The following is a 14,369-nucleotide window of genomic DNA, read 5'->3' on the forward strand; positions in this document are numbered from 1 at the left end:
ATCATTAGGTCAATGCAAAACTGTCCGAGAATTCCTAAATTCAATAAAATGAAGTACTAGATTGAATTCCAAAGACGAGTGTAGTTTATTAATATCTTGCAAGTTGTTGTTTCAGTCGCTTCAAAGATCCGTACGCTCTGGGTGAGGCCACTACCTGGTGGTTATGTTCCACGTTCAACATGAAAAACTCTTCGAGAACGGATTTAATCCGAGCGCGACACTTGTACACAGTAAACTGCGAGCAGCGCCAGTACGTGATATCGTCTCGCTTGACGTGTCGATTGAAAAGATGACCATTCTGCCGAAGCTGAACGGTTCCACACTTGCTAATGACATACTGCGGTGCATCGCATGTCGTGGACATTTCCTGAACTGAAATTGTAGTTACAAAATGTTAGCAAAATAAGTTGGATTTAGTTTAATCATAGATGAACGACTCAAAGATTTCCACTAACGGTGAATAACAATTATGTGCAGTACTAGAATAAAAGACGAAAATATGTCAACTATATCTAAAATTAGTGTGAATAACTCAGTACTAGATTATTAGACAATATATATTGCAAAACAATTTCTAATCAACAACGAAACATGTTATTTGAAAAGTGAAAAGAATGTGCGGTATGTCAGCTCTCCTCCGACCTTAGCTCGGTTGATTCGATTCAAATCTGAAGGATGATTGTGCGTGGCTGAAATTAGAAAACAATTGCTTAGTTATTCAAATTCATAAGCCAACCGACAACGCAATACTCACCATTGGTGTTCGAAATAAACAGGTAATTCCCTTCGCTCTTGAGTCGACCACGGCACTTCTGCGAACGATTGTGTACACACTCCCAGTACAGTATGTTCTTGTGGGGACCCTGACGTCGCATATTGGATCGATAGATGTGGTTTTCGTGCACCAACAGAATACCTCCCTTTCGACTCACGATGAACATGTAGCGCTGTTCGTCATCTGCGGCAGCACACTCATCCAGTTCTACCGTCCTCGTGAATACCTTTTTTCGTGGTTTTAACGGATCTGAAATTCATATTGGGAAATTGTTAACGTTACCATACATTAAATAACAACTTCAAGTCAATAACAAAATATACAAAGTTCTTTGAACATTTCAAGTTTATTTAACAAGTTTAAACTTTCATTGATTTTCTCTGCCGAAACTTCTGCATGCGACGTCGAGCGGTAAGCTTTCTCACCACAAGTTTTATCTTCTCCTCGAGCAGTATGTGCGTCAATCCATGATCAGCCCATGCTTCTGAAAGTGAATTCACGAATTGTATTCTAGTACTTCCCCAAATAGTGGATAGAGAGACAAACCTATCATACAATCGATGAAAATTTCATAGTTTCTCATCGGCATCTTCGAATCGCCAATGGTGTTGGTTCCGGAGTAGTTGTAGCCCATCAGAGCATCGTCGGTGAAGAGATACGAGAAAAAGTTAGTTACGTCCATCGTCGGGGGCTTCTTGAGCGACAGGTAGCGTACCTTGAGATGAAAAGTGAAAAATGCTGCATACTTGGTTTGAGTCCAAACGTTAAGTTGTTTGAAAGCAGTTGCGAAGACTTAAAAATGCAATTTTAAAAATAGGCCTTAATATTGAAGTACTAGAAGAACCAATTTAGTAGGCTTTCACTCTGTTGGCAAATAACAACGTCTAAGCCTGTTTGCCAGTAAAAGAAGTTAGTTGAACGCGAACTATTCCAGCTTATTACAACTAATCTAGTACTCTGCATAACATGCTCTATAAATCGGTTGAAAATGTCATGACTTAATACGTTTGCCAGTAATAGAAGTTAGTTGAACGCTAACTATTCCAGCTTATTACAACTAATCTAGTACTCCGCCTAACATGCTAGCAAATGTCATGATACGAATACGATAACACTAGTCTGGTCTGATCCAAGCCTGAACGCAGTTGCTACTCACATATTGCTTCCTCACATCGAAATCCTTTCGAACGGCTTCCTCCAATCGTTCGATTTCGACCATGGATGTCAACGGAAAATGGAAACCGTCAACATGGGCGGTGGCACGCTGCTTGTGCTGCTCGGCAGTTTTAAGCAACTCCTGCAGTTCCTTGTTGACGTCACAGATTTGAACCTCCAGTTGCATCTTTTCGTGTCGACTCGACGCCATGCTGATCATTTTGTTGAGACTTTGCAACCGATTCCGCAACTTGGCGATATTTTTGGCTAGAGGATATACAAAAGAGATCGAAATTGTTGGTATAAATGTAGTACTAGAATTTGAAAAGCATCTCAATGACAATCTCTTCGTTGGAAATTATTTTTAAAGGATCATATTTATTGTTTGGCTCCTCTAACACTTCCAAATGAACAGTACTGGTTCAGTTACTAAATGAAGTACAGGGGATGGCCAAAATGTTTGGGATAGGCAACTTTTTTTCTCCCACAAAAAAAATCACTATGCTGTAACTTTTAATAGAGTGCATTAAAAAATCTCAAATTTTGACTGTTTGTCAACCTATTATATGTGCATCATTGGTACAAATTTGGGCTCGATTGATTATTTTTTCGCGAAGTTAGAACCGTTCGGCTAAAACACTATTATTTAGACAACTCATTTTTGAACTGTCATATCTCGGAAACCAGTGAACCGAATTGAATGAATTTTTTAACGATTATCAACAATATATTGATACTTAATACGACGTCATAAAATGTAATATTTTCTCACGGCGAATTAAGTTATACCGGATTGAAATTTTTACCCATATAGAGTAAAATAAGTCAAATTTACAATACCACACAAAAATTACTGAATGTGTTCTTCCTTCAATCTAAATAGGCTCTAATATATCTGATTAGAGATAACTTGAGAACAGAAGTGGAAAATCTTTGGATATCAACACTAAAATTTATTGACATTGATGTAAAAAAAATACATTTTTTCGAGAAAAATCGAAAAAGTGTCAATCCATGATAACTTTTTTCAACGTTTAAAAAGTACCCATGTTTTAATTGTTTGTGAAGCATTTACATATTGTTAGTGTTCGTTCAAAATTTCATTCAATTCGGTTCACTGGTTTCCGAGATATGACACCTCAAAAATGAGTTGTCTGAAAAATAGTGTTTTACGCGAACGGTTCTAACTTCGCGAAATATTAATCAATCGAGCCCAAATTTGTACCAATGATGCACACATAATAGGTTGACAAACAGTCAAAATTTGAGATTTTTTGATGCGCTCTATTTAAAGTTATAGCTTGTTGAACTTTTTTGTGAGAGAAAAAAAAGTTGCCTATCCCAAACATTTTGGCCATCCCCTGTATTAGAATATCGTTTCTTAAGTCGGATTTTCAACTTTCGTTTCGAAATATTTACATTTCTGACCACGTGACGGATGTGCTCGGCTAGGGATTCCTCCGTTACACCCTTGCACTGCCAGGCATCTGAAAAAAATGTGTAGTTTAAGGCATACATTTCAGGATCATTCTAGTACACGATCCAACACTTACCCAACATGCAACTAGTGAAGATTTCATAATCTCTCATGGATTTTCTTTCCAAGTTGGAACGCTTCGTCCAGCAGTATCCGACCAGAGATTGGTAGGTAAAGATGTGTTGAAACACGGTGAAAACGGTTTGATCATCGGTCAGTTTCGAGCGTAGGAACCTAATCTGAAAAATGTGTAAAAGTTACTTCTTTTTTCTGTCCAAAGCAAATCAACATTACATATTGCTTTCTGGATTTTTCGTTACATCGAACGGAAGATTCAAGCTCTTCTATAGCTTGCTCAGAACGTATAGGGAAGATGAACCCAGCGGCGGAATGCGATGTAACTCCACGATGTGAATTTCTCTGGGGCGTTTCAGCTGATTCCATACAATGAAATTAAGAAAAAAAAAGTTACTCTCTAGAATGATTAATGTTAAGCAAATCTCAGAATTAGTTTCAAAAGTGGAAATATCGTTTTTCTACATTTATTCATATCCTAGAAATCTTCAAAGCTCTACAATCTTAGACCTAGCTCGAAAATTGCGCACGTTGTTGCGAACATAGATTCGTTTGATAACGCTTGCCATTTTTGATTTCAACGTTTCCATAGTAAATCCGTGACTGCTCCAAGCCTCTGAAATGGTAAGAACAATGTTAGTATCATTGCCATCTACAATGATGAAAGATTTACAGTTCCGAGTTAAAAATGAAGTACTAGCTCCGATAGAGATACTTACCAAACAAACAATCTGTAAATATCCAATAATGCTGCAGTGATTCTCGCTGTGTCATAGATTGGGAGGACTTGTTGGACGTCCAGTTAAAGTGACGGAAGATGGCTCGATCGGTGCAGATTTTACCAAACGTATCTTCAAGGCTTTGTCGTGGTGTTTTGATGCGGCGCAGAAATTTTATCTAAAGAAACAAGACAGCAATACGAATAAGTCAATCTAGTACAGACAGGACGTTTTTGTCATGAAACAAACAATTTTGGTTCGTGATATTTGATCCAGTATTTTCTACATTTTACTCCCCTAAACGGTACAACTATGCTATTTAGGGAAGTAAAACATTGTGAGTTGTGGTACAAATTACTTACATATTTGCGTCTCATGTTGGGATCTATCCGAACAAAATCTTCCAGTTGAATGACGGCATGCGGATCGGTTAGCGGAAACAAAAGTTTTGTGATAGGGGCTCCAGGTTTGATTGCTGAAACAAAAATATTTTGAACTATTAGCACATTCTTCCTGAGTTATCCATAACGTGTGGCTAAGCTGTGCATAGAAGAAATCTAGTGATTGTATCGGTTAATCTTTATTAGAAATCATCTTCATCCGAATAAATACAACTTTCAGTCAGTTCCCGTTCTCGCTTCCGGTTTTGGTAGCGACGAAATCGTTCGCGACCGTGTACGTTGCGAATCACCTTGCACAACATTTGACGAACCTCATCCTCCGTAACTCCGTGATCCGTCCAGGCTTCTGCAAAATGAAGAATTATAGACTTAGATATGCAACGTCTAGTGATTCGGAAATTCTGCAGACGAACCCAAGAAGCAGCTCGTGAAAATGTCGTAGTTCTTCATCGCCCGTTTATTGGCCCGACGACTGCTGAATCCACTATAATTGTACTCGGTGAGACTCTCGTCGTAAAAGAACAACTTGAAGATGCTTTCGATGGATGCATTTTCGCTCGAGTCCTTGATCTGCCGAAGACGATTGATCTGAAAATAGGAGTTCGGTGATTCTATTACGTTCCTAAGGTAAGACTGATAAAAACATGACGTACGTATCTCCTGCGTGTAAGAGCGCAACTGCGAACGGTTTCTTCCAAGCGCTCAATGTCGTTGTCAGATTCAATGGGAAATCGGAATCCTGGAATGTTTTCCGCTACTTTGGAAACTGCTACCGGAACTAGCTGACACACATTTTCTGAGGACCTGCGTTGCGCTGCACTAAGGGCAGATTTCTTTTTCGGCTTTACATTCCAACGAACGTCTGAGATGGTGATTGTGCCTGGGAAATCATAAGAATTACGGGAAAGTTATACTAATGTTAGGTGATGAAATATTCATAAATTGCAGTGATTTTCCAGAGATTAAAACTTAGTTGTGATAAATCAAAGACGGCATGTGGATCGGGTGACGGAAATAAAAGTTTTGTGGTAGGTGCTCCATGTTTGTTTGCTGGAGCTACCCATATGTGTGACTAAGCTGTGCAAAGATGAAATCTAAGAGCTGTATCGGTGAAGCTTTATTACAAATCATCTTCTTCCAAATAAATACAATCTTCTGTCATTTCCTGCTCTCGCTTCCGGATTTTATAGCGACGAAATCTATTACGGCCGTGTACGTTGCGAATCACCTTGCACAACATTAGACGAACCTCATCTTCCGTAACTCCGTAATCCATCCAGGCTTCTGCAAAAACAAGAATTTTAAGACTTAGATATGCAACTTTAGCGATTTCAAATTGCTGCAGACGAACCCAAGAAGCAGTTAGTGAAAATGTCGTAGTTCTTCATCGCCCGTTTTTTGGCTCGACAACTGTTGCTGAATCCATTATAATTGTACTCGGTGAGGCTTTCGTCGTAAAAGAACATCTTGAAGATGCTTTCGATAGACGCATTTTCACTCGAGTCCTTAATCTGCCGAAGGCAATCGATCTGAAAATATGGCTTCCAATTGAATCACGTGCTTACGGTAAGACTGATGAAAACACGACATACGTATCTTCTACGTGTAAGAGTACAGCTGCGGACGGTTTCTTCCAAGCGCTCAATATCGTTGTCAGATTCAATGGGAAATCGGAAACCTGAAATGCTTTCAGCTACTTTGGAGACTATTCTCGAATCCGGCTGACGGACATGTTCGGAGGACCTGCGCTGCGCTGCACTAGGGGCAGATTTCTTTTTTGGCTTTACAATCCAACGGACGTTTGAGATGGTGATTGTGCCTGGGAAATTATAAAAAATGATTTCGAGAAAAGTTGTACTGATGTTAGGTGATGAAATATTCATAAACTGCAGTGAAACATAGTGTTGTGAAAAATTAAAAGATTTATTGTTGAGAATGCATAACAGTCTTCCTTCTGTTGTCATTAGTGTACTATTACTGTTCCATGAGATTTCATGCAGACAGTTATGGAGTATTACACAAAAGCGACAATTGAGCAGTGCAGTACTAGATTGTACCCCCTTGATGATGATTTTATTGGTGGCGATGTTTTTTTTTTAAATTCGACATGTTGATTAGCCATGATAAAACTAATGTACCAGACATTTCAGGGATTCGTAATTTCTGTAAATAAATCGAAAACATTAAATTGTACGTCTAGATCACACGATTCAATTTGCACTTACCAAACGAATTTTGAAGCCTCTTTTTCTTCTGTATCCGATTTTTATATTGTCGATTTCGTTTTCGCCTGTTGATATTTTTAATAATTTCTGTCAACATGGCACGAATCATATCATCGGTGATTCCAAATTCTCGCCAGGCCACTGAAGAACACATAAGAGAAAACGTTATATACTGTAACCCAGAATTGATACAACATGTACATACCAGCGAAGCAGTCCCTAAAGATGGCGTAACTTTTCATTGCTCGCTTATGAACGCCCGGCGCAGTGCTAATTCCATTATAGTTATAGTTGGCTAAAGCTTCGTCGTAGAACACCGACTGGAAGATGCACCGTATTGGTGTGTGGAGATCATTGGCCCTCAAATCTCGCAGGAATGCAATCTAGAAATAAAACTTATGTTGCACATTGGCTTGGTAATCCGATGAAAACTTACATAATTGTCCCATTTGTACATGTCACTACGGACGGCAACTTCTAGCCGTTCGATTTCGCCCTCAGATCGGATCGGAAACCGGAATCCCGGTACACCAGTGTGCTCCATAGCCGCAGCCAGCAGTGCCTTAGTTTCGCTGCAGCTGATATTAGGGTTTTTTAAGCGCAAACGCCATGCTGAAAAGAGTTGAATTTGTTATTATTTAGATTTTTGAGCAAATCAACTGCGATGCAATCTTATAGGGCAGTGATTCAAACTTCGTGGCGAAAATTGAAATAATTGTATGAATTTAATTGAGCCTTAACAAAAATATGTAGTACTAGATTGTGTACAGTCACATTATAAAAGAAAATATTGATTCAAACTTGGAAGAATTCTTGTACGCTTTGATTGATATTTGAAAAATTGTTCTTCCACTAAACCATTCGTTACACAATTCCTCATCAAAATGAAGAATAATATTAAAAAGTTTTTAATTCTCGAATAAAAATAACGAAAAAGAAAAGGTAGCACAGCTTTCATCCGCGGTGTCATTTCTTGTCTCCTCTAGTACTTCGCTGGTTCTTGCGGAAGCGAGCCCCTCGTTTTCTATTGTTAACCAACGTGATCGCATTGCATAAATACTGTCGAAGCTCTTCTATCGAGTAGGATTCCCCACCCCAAGCCTCTGTAAAGTGAAAAAAAACTTGTAAATGAAGAAGCCATATCATCCACTACAGCTAAAACCAACCAACAATGCACTCAGCGAAGATTTTGTAATCCTTCATTGCTTTTTTCTGTGTTCCGGAAAAGTTGCATCGCCCGCTGTAGTTGTAGTCTAGCAGTGCCGCGTCGCTGAACAACTTCAGGAAGGCAAACGATGGTTTCTCGACCAGTCGACGTGCTTTCCGTAGTAGTTCAATCTGAAAAATGAATTGTTTACTCAAAATGACGTACTAGATTCGATCGAAATAAACTTACATATTGTCGTCGAATGGTGGCGCTTGCGCGAACGCTGCGTTCGAGATCTTCAATATCTTCGGCTGTTTTCAGCGGAAATCTGAACCCAGGCACGGATCGGAACATAGGATTTTCAGCTTCATCGTTCGATTCGTCGTCATCATTTACCGCAAATTTGAAAGATCGCCTATTCAGCCGGATTTCACCCTTTTTGGTGCTAGGGCTACGAGTGTCTGCTATATAGAATACATCTGTAACGGACAATGAACGAGGTTAGGTGATCTTTGATTCAACTAAAAATTATCATTCAAATGCGACACACAATGCATTGGATTTTAATGGATTTTATTCGACAACTAATCACATTTCAGAGGTGGATTTTTTCTTATCGTAAAAGGTTTTTGCCAAACGGCGCCTTCGAATGCGATGAATAGCTTGTTTGATGTTCTCTTCCAGCATTTTGATGTCCATTTCCTGTGATTCCCAAGCAGCTGCGAAATGAGAAGCATTAATCATTTAAAAAAAGCAAATTTACACATTGAAGCGACATAATGAGCTAGTACGTCAATAGTTTCACGCATTGTTCCATCTACATGGAGGCCATTCGGATGATTTGAAAATCAACGTTCTGTCTTTAGACGCTTTGTCAGTAAATCGAAAATGACGTATCATAAAACACTTCAACAACTTTACCTAGCATGCATCCGTTGAAAATAGAGTAATTTTTCATCGCTTTCTTTGGAAATTTTGATATCCGACATCCACTCCAGGTATAGGCTTCCACAGAGCTAGAACCAAAAAGCATTGTGAAACAATCCACCAGATCGATATGTTTCGGTTTTTTGGCTTTCAACAGTTGAATCTGAATATTGAGGTCGAAGAATCTAATAAATTTCAAAAATCTAGTACTACAAAAATGATCAACACTCACATATTGCCCCCTTACGGTGGCGTTCGAATGCACTGCCGCTTCCAGCCTTTCCACATCGGTTTCCGTTGTTAGTGGAAACACAAAACCATTGACCATCGACCGTCCACTTACGTTTTGTTTCGTCTCCCGGCGTTGGCTAAAAAGGACATCCAGTTGCGCCAGTTCTAGCTTCAATTGTTCAAAATCCTTATGTGACGTAGCTCCAGTGGGTGGACCTTTCACTGTAACGTTGAAATTATTTGCGTTACTAGGTTTCTGATACAGCTTTCTAGTACTGCATGTTAGAGAGAATGAAAATTTAGAATATGTAGTTCTTTTTTTCAGAAAGTTTTATTTATCACTGCATTCTTAAGATTTCTGTTTTTGATTCTCCTTTATGAGCCACTTCTGAATGAGTTCCGATCGTTTTCGGCGGTTTCGGATGGACAATTGTCGTCTCTCGCTGAGGCTAGTTGTCATCGATTTCAATAACTCGGTCAGTTTGGAAATAGTCAGACCTTGCGGCACCCAGGCTTCTGTGGAAAATATGTATTGTTGCAATGAAATATTGTAAGGTAGCTATTATTAGATGAATGCATTACCAAGCAAACAGTGGGTGAAAATGTCGTATCCGATCATATCCTTTTTATTAGTATGTCCATCCCCGTCTATTGTAACACAGTAGTTGTAAAGCGAGAGATCACTGAATAGTTCACTCACATACTTTGCAAATAAGCTGGGTTGGTACTCTCCTAGGGATTTCAAATGTTTTATCTGTAAAACAAAAAAAAATCACAGGAAAATATTTGCCGAAGAGATCATCACTTACATACATATTGCCGGCGAACCATAGGATCCATCTTGACTGCAGCCTCGAGTCGATCAACGTCTTCCTCGCAGAACAACGGAAAGCTGAACCCGGTCACTCCCGTGGAAGAAGCCTCTTGCAAGTCCTCCTTGATAACTACCACATCTGGAACGAAACGATATTCATTTAATCTGCAAAATATTTTACCCTATTTTAAACACAGCCTCTATAAAAATAATGAAAAACTCAAATTTTATAGAATAAATTGAGCATTTATTCATTATGTTTGTCACAAAACTGCTGGATGCGCTTCCGTTGGTTATAATTGTTGGACCGCCGACGACCGGCAATCTTCGTGATCACCTTGGTCATGATGTCCGAGAGGATGTCCATCGAAGTAACTCCGTGTCGTTGCCAAGCCTCTGAAATTCAAGATATTATCGAATCAGCATAGAACAGATAAAGGAAACCTTCTTGCACATAATCTAGTACTTCGTCCTTGACTTCGTTGAAGAGATTCAGGACACGAGAAAATGTCGTTCCCACGAGGGTAACTAGAAACAGTGCATATGAAACATCTGACAGGTAACAGATACAGACAGAAATGTTCCGATTTTATCGTTCTCCTTTTCAAACAAATGGAAACAGATAGATAACAAATATTTTGAAACAAAGTACATACACAACAAATAATTGTCTTCAACATTTTCAACGCTGCAAATAACACCTACAATAAGCATCTTGAAGAACAAAGATGAACATTAATGTAGCAGAAAATTAATTCAAATTGATGGTCTGGCACGCAGAGGGTGTGATAAAATCGGAACATTGCTGTATTATCATTGGTGAGTTCAATCCATATTGATTTTAACTTCACTTTTCTTCATATCTCAGAAAACTTTTCTTGAACCATAATGTGCGAGAAGTCGTAGATTTCCCGAAAGAGCTCTCTCATCCTTACCAAGCATACAGGTGGAGAAGATATCCATAGTTTTCATTGCCTTGCGTGGAAACTTTGGATTCTTGTAGCCATTCCACGCATACGGAGCCATCGCTTCATCGGTGAAGAACTTGCCGAAGCATTCCACAATATCCATGTGGCGAGGTTTCCGCTCGGCCAGATAGGCTATATACTGTCGGCGTATATTTCTGGATGAGCGGACAGCTTCCTCTAGTCGTTCCACCTCGTCCGAAGTGTACACTGGAAAGGAAAATCCTTCAACCGATACCTTCCGCTGCGGTAGTTCGGGTCGTTTGAACGGCTTCAGGTATCTCAACAGCTCTTGTTTACGCTTGACCAGATTGGGCCGAAATGTTTCTGTAAATATGCGAGTGTGTTAGATACCAGGTAGTCAGCTGTATGATAAAAAAATAATAGATTATTTCTAAAATATTATTAAATCAAAGCTGGTTAAAGAGTTCGCTGCAATTATATTCAACTATTGATATTCATAGGCGGTGTTACACCTTACGACACGTATAAATGTGGCAGTAAAATAAATGAAAATTATACGCAAATCTAGTACTACAGTTCAACCTATAAAATGCAATCGTAGAACGTAGAGATTTCTTGCATGAAGAAGCTGGAGAAGGTTCGTCATAAAAAAATCATCCAATATAATATCTACTCTTGTACTTCAACAATCGTGTACTTCTTTTTCAGGGACTGTTTTTTGGTGTACCGACGTCGATTTATATGATAAACTGCTTTCTTAATCTGCTCGACAAGTGTTTCATTATCTAGACCATGACTTTCCCATGCATCTGGAATAGATCAAAATCAAAGTTAATCTCAATTCTAGTACTCTCACCTGCCAATCCCTACCAATCATACAACTGTGGAATATATCATACTTCTGCATGCCTTTCTTTGGCGTCCGTGGATATTGTGCCCTATCCAGACCGTGCCAGTTGTAGTTGGTCATGGCTTCGTCGGTGAAGTACTTGTTGAACACCTGTCCGACGCCCTGGCGTAGCGGTTTTGTGACGCTCAGATATTCGACCTGAATTGGGAATTGCTAGTAAAAATTCTAATATGAGATTGTATCGGAATAACTCACATATTGAGCTCGAATGTCACTATCGCAGCGCACCGCAGCTTCCAGCCGTTCGATGTCCTGTTCGCGACTAATGGGAAACATAAATCCGGTGACCTTGGGCTTATTATTTGCACCGGAAGCTTTGTTGAGCATTTGATATTCTTCATCCAACTGTTTCAGCTCCCTGCGAAGTGATCGTACCTTGCTCAAATCGTCCTCACCACCTACGGTCGAAGGGCCCTCGTTGATGCGCTGTGCCAAACGTTCCATTTCCAATTTCATCAGAATCATTTTTGGAGCTACGTCGACAATTCCTGTTCAATTAAGATTTGGTTGTTACCAAAGAAACATTATTTATACACAAAACCGAGCAACAATATTCAATCTAGTACGTCATATAGCATCGCAGTTCATCATTCACTTTTTCGTATCTTTATTCAAATTCAGAAAGCAAGAACATCCCATTCCACACTAATCACTCAGAACCCTTGTCGCTGCTGATTCGTTGTAGCGTCTTCTTTGCTCGGAATGTACGTTGCCGCATGCGGTTCCGGCTCTGTTTGATGGCCATTACCAGCTGCTTAGTCAATGTATCCATATCCAATCCTTCTCCTTCGAAGGCTTCTGCAATATTTTCATAACAAAAGAATACCTAAATTAATTACTCCATCTAAAAAGGTCTTCAGAGAATCATAGAATAAAAATTCTTCGTAAGTCAGCAACACATCGTTTCGACATACACATATATCCGAATGTTTGAGAAAATTTCTTACGAGAACTTAAGTCTACAATTCTAGTACTGCACTACGAAAACTTCCACTCACCCAAAAAGCATTCCGAAAAAATGGTGTACGCCTTCATCGAATGCTTAGATTTTCCGGAAGCATGCGAACCATGATAGTTGTAGGCAATAAGGGCCTCATCGGAAAACACCAGTGGTAGGAACTGTATTAGATTCATCGGCGCTGGCTTTTTGTTGATAAGATAGTTCACCTGTTGTCGAAGAATAAAATTTGAACTCATGCCACATTATAATATCAATTGAACCTACATATTGGCACCGGACATACGGATCGTTTCGTACATCCGCCTCCAAGCGTTCAATTTCCTCCTGCTCGGTCAGAGGGAACTCGAATCCCGGAACGGAAGATGGCTTACAATCCGGAGCGTTCTCCATTTTCGGTAGATTTCCCGAAAGCATTTCCAGATCGCGCTGCAAATACTCAATCTGCGAAGAAACTGGATTTTCTCCGTGCTGAACAAACTCTCCGGAAACCTTTTTGAGGTAGTAGAGTCGTTTCTGTAGTTTCATGATCTTGTGCACTGGAACAAAAAGTCAAGGAGAGGTTTTAGTGAAGTGTCATGCTACGATTCGTGAGATGAAGTAATAGAATGTGTTCAATTCAAAATTAATAATTAATTTTTTTTTTCATTGAATTTCTTGTTGGTAACCTGAGAAACCCCTTGTCAAAGATCCTATTGCAAAGCATCATTTTTTCTTTGTCGTTTCATATTTTTTCAGAGATCCACATTTGCGTCGTTTGGAGATGATTTTGTGGCTATTTTCTCGTCGACGTACTAGATTTTCATCGTTCGGTGAAAGCAGCACCAGAACGTGAGCTGGGTACCATAAGGTCAAAATTAGAATAGCCCATGAAAAATCACAAATCATGCCAAAGTTTCTCGAGAAGCCGTAGTTGAAGAAAGAGAACCCATCCAGAGAACAGCAACAGGGTGCCTTTGTTACTATTGAACATTTTTTTTGCTTACTGCTACTGAGGCGTCATGGAAACAGCATTCAACTATAAACGAAACAAAAAGTTGATCAAAATAAGTAAGTAGAGGTGAAACCTCCAACAAATCTATTACTCCACTCAAATTATAATCTAGCAATTCATTATTATCGTGTAGTATTCATTTAATCAATACAGTTATCTAGATTACTGATGAAAAGACTCCACCCAATCTCATTCGTCGATCATCGCGCTCTTTCTTGCGTTGTTCCAGCAGAGCCTTCAAGGCACCGTTTTTCCGACGTTCAGTAATTATCCCGTGATTGTGTTCGCCTCGAATTGAGAGCACTTTGCGATCTTTTTCACGAGATGTCGTCGCGCGAACTTTACAGCTGATAGAAAAAATAAACAAAAAAATAAAATTATTGGATTTGAACAAGATGACGTACTAGATCGTCACTAACCGCAAAACTTTTGATTGCGAACAAGCCCAATCTATGTCGTTGTTCTTGACCAGCTCTTGCGTGAACACGTAGCCATCGATCGACAGTTGGAGATTTCCTCGGCCACTCAAAACGAAAAACGACTTCGGCAGCTCTGAAATTGAACCAACAGTGAATGATGGCAGCACTTGCAGATCAAAAAGCTACACGCAGAAACATTCAAACAAGATTAAA

At 39.4% G+C, this 14,369-nt stretch overlaps 2 protein-coding genes and 2 long non-coding RNA genes across 11 annotated transcripts; all 4 read right to left on the reverse strand.

The window, feature by feature from the left end:
• Positions 1–20: 20 nt before the first annotated feature.
• On the reverse strand, positions 21–4,769 carry LOC109413376 (uncharacterized). Of its 5 annotated transcripts, XR_009996687.1 has the most exons (9): positions 4,564–4,769; positions 4,202–4,379; positions 3,702–4,098; positions 3,484–3,641; positions 3,350–3,417; positions 1,932–2,197; positions 1,322–1,490; positions 755–1,259; positions 21–689 (listed from the first exon to the last, which is right to left on the reverse strand). XR_009996687.1 is itself a non-coding variant. In XM_062847377.1 (7 exons), the coding sequence occupies exons 5-7, from the start codon at positions 2,148–2,150 to the stop codon at positions 1,135–1,137; spliced, it is 513 nt and encodes a 170-aa protein (XP_062703361.1). In that variant the 5' UTR covers positions 2,151–2,197; positions 3,350–3,646; positions 3,702–4,098; positions 4,202–4,379; positions 4,564–4,769; the 3' UTR covers positions 1,103–1,134. The 5 variants fall into 5 exon arrangements, 3 of the variants coding, with proteins under 3 accessions (XP_062703361.1, XP_062703362.1, XP_062703360.1); XR_009996686.1 differs by having other exon boundaries at positions 755–1,490; positions 3,484–3,646; XM_062847377.1 differs by lacking the exon at positions 21–689 and having other exon boundaries at positions 1,103–1,259; positions 3,350–3,646.
• Positions 4,770–6,506: 1,737 nt separating this feature from the next.
• Positions 6,507–12,286, reverse strand: LOC109403940 (uncharacterized). 4 transcript variants are annotated; one of them, XR_009996720.1, is made up of 13 exons: positions 11,981–12,286; positions 11,746–11,923; positions 10,882–11,684; positions 9,946–10,342; positions 9,715–9,886; positions 9,134–9,648; positions 8,896–9,064; positions 8,525–8,693; positions 8,224–8,453; positions 7,994–8,165; positions 7,033–7,930; positions 6,828–6,968; positions 6,507–6,765 (listed from the first exon to the last, which is right to left on the reverse strand). It is a non-coding gene; the product is annotated as an uncharacterized LOC109403940 (long non-coding RNA). The 4 variants fall into 4 exon arrangements; XR_009996719.1 differs by having other exon boundaries at positions 7,033–7,210; positions 7,264–7,930; positions 8,224–8,693; XR_009996718.1 differs by having other exon boundaries at positions 8,224–8,693.
• An 89-nt stretch (positions 12,287–12,375) lies between these two features.
• On the reverse strand, positions 12,376–13,282 carry LOC134285808 (uncharacterized; the record flags this gene model as incomplete). Its single annotated transcript, XM_062847372.1, is given in 3 exon segments — positions 12,376–12,583; positions 12,784–12,952; positions 13,011–13,282. Coding segments are annotated over 3 exon segments (579 nt in total). The 3' UTR covers positions 12,376–12,434.
• Positions 13,283–13,790: 508 nt separating this feature from the next.
• LOC134287863 (uncharacterized) lies at positions 13,791–14,354 on the reverse strand. The gene is made up of 2 exons (XR_009997607.1): positions 14,157–14,354; positions 13,791–14,084 (listed from the first exon to the last, which is right to left on the reverse strand). It is a non-coding gene; the product is annotated as an uncharacterized LOC134287863 (long non-coding RNA).
• Positions 14,355–14,369: the final 15 nt, after the last annotated feature.

This window comes from Aedes albopictus, chromosome 1 (genome assembly GCF_035046485.1).
Source record: "Aedes albopictus strain Foshan chromosome 1, AalbF5, whole genome shotgun sequence".
In the NCBI taxonomy this organism is placed as follows: Eukaryota; Metazoa; Arthropoda; class Insecta; order Diptera; family Culicidae; genus Aedes; species Aedes albopictus.

Excerpts from the sequence above, each read along its gene's own strand:
- LOC109413376 (XM_062847377.1), bottom strand. The coding sequence starts at position 2,150 with ATGATCAGCATGGCGTCGAGTCGACACGAAAAGATGCAACTGGAGGTT. Across the intron at positions 1,491-1,931 it reads TCGATGTGAGGAAGCAATAT|GTACGCTACCTGTCGCTCAA; the intron begins GTGAGTAGCAAC and ends TTTCATCTCAAG. Across the intron at positions 1,260-1,321 it reads TTTCATCGATTGTATGATAG|AAGCATGGGCTGATCATGGA; the intron begins GTTTGTCTCTCT and ends ATTCACTTTCAG.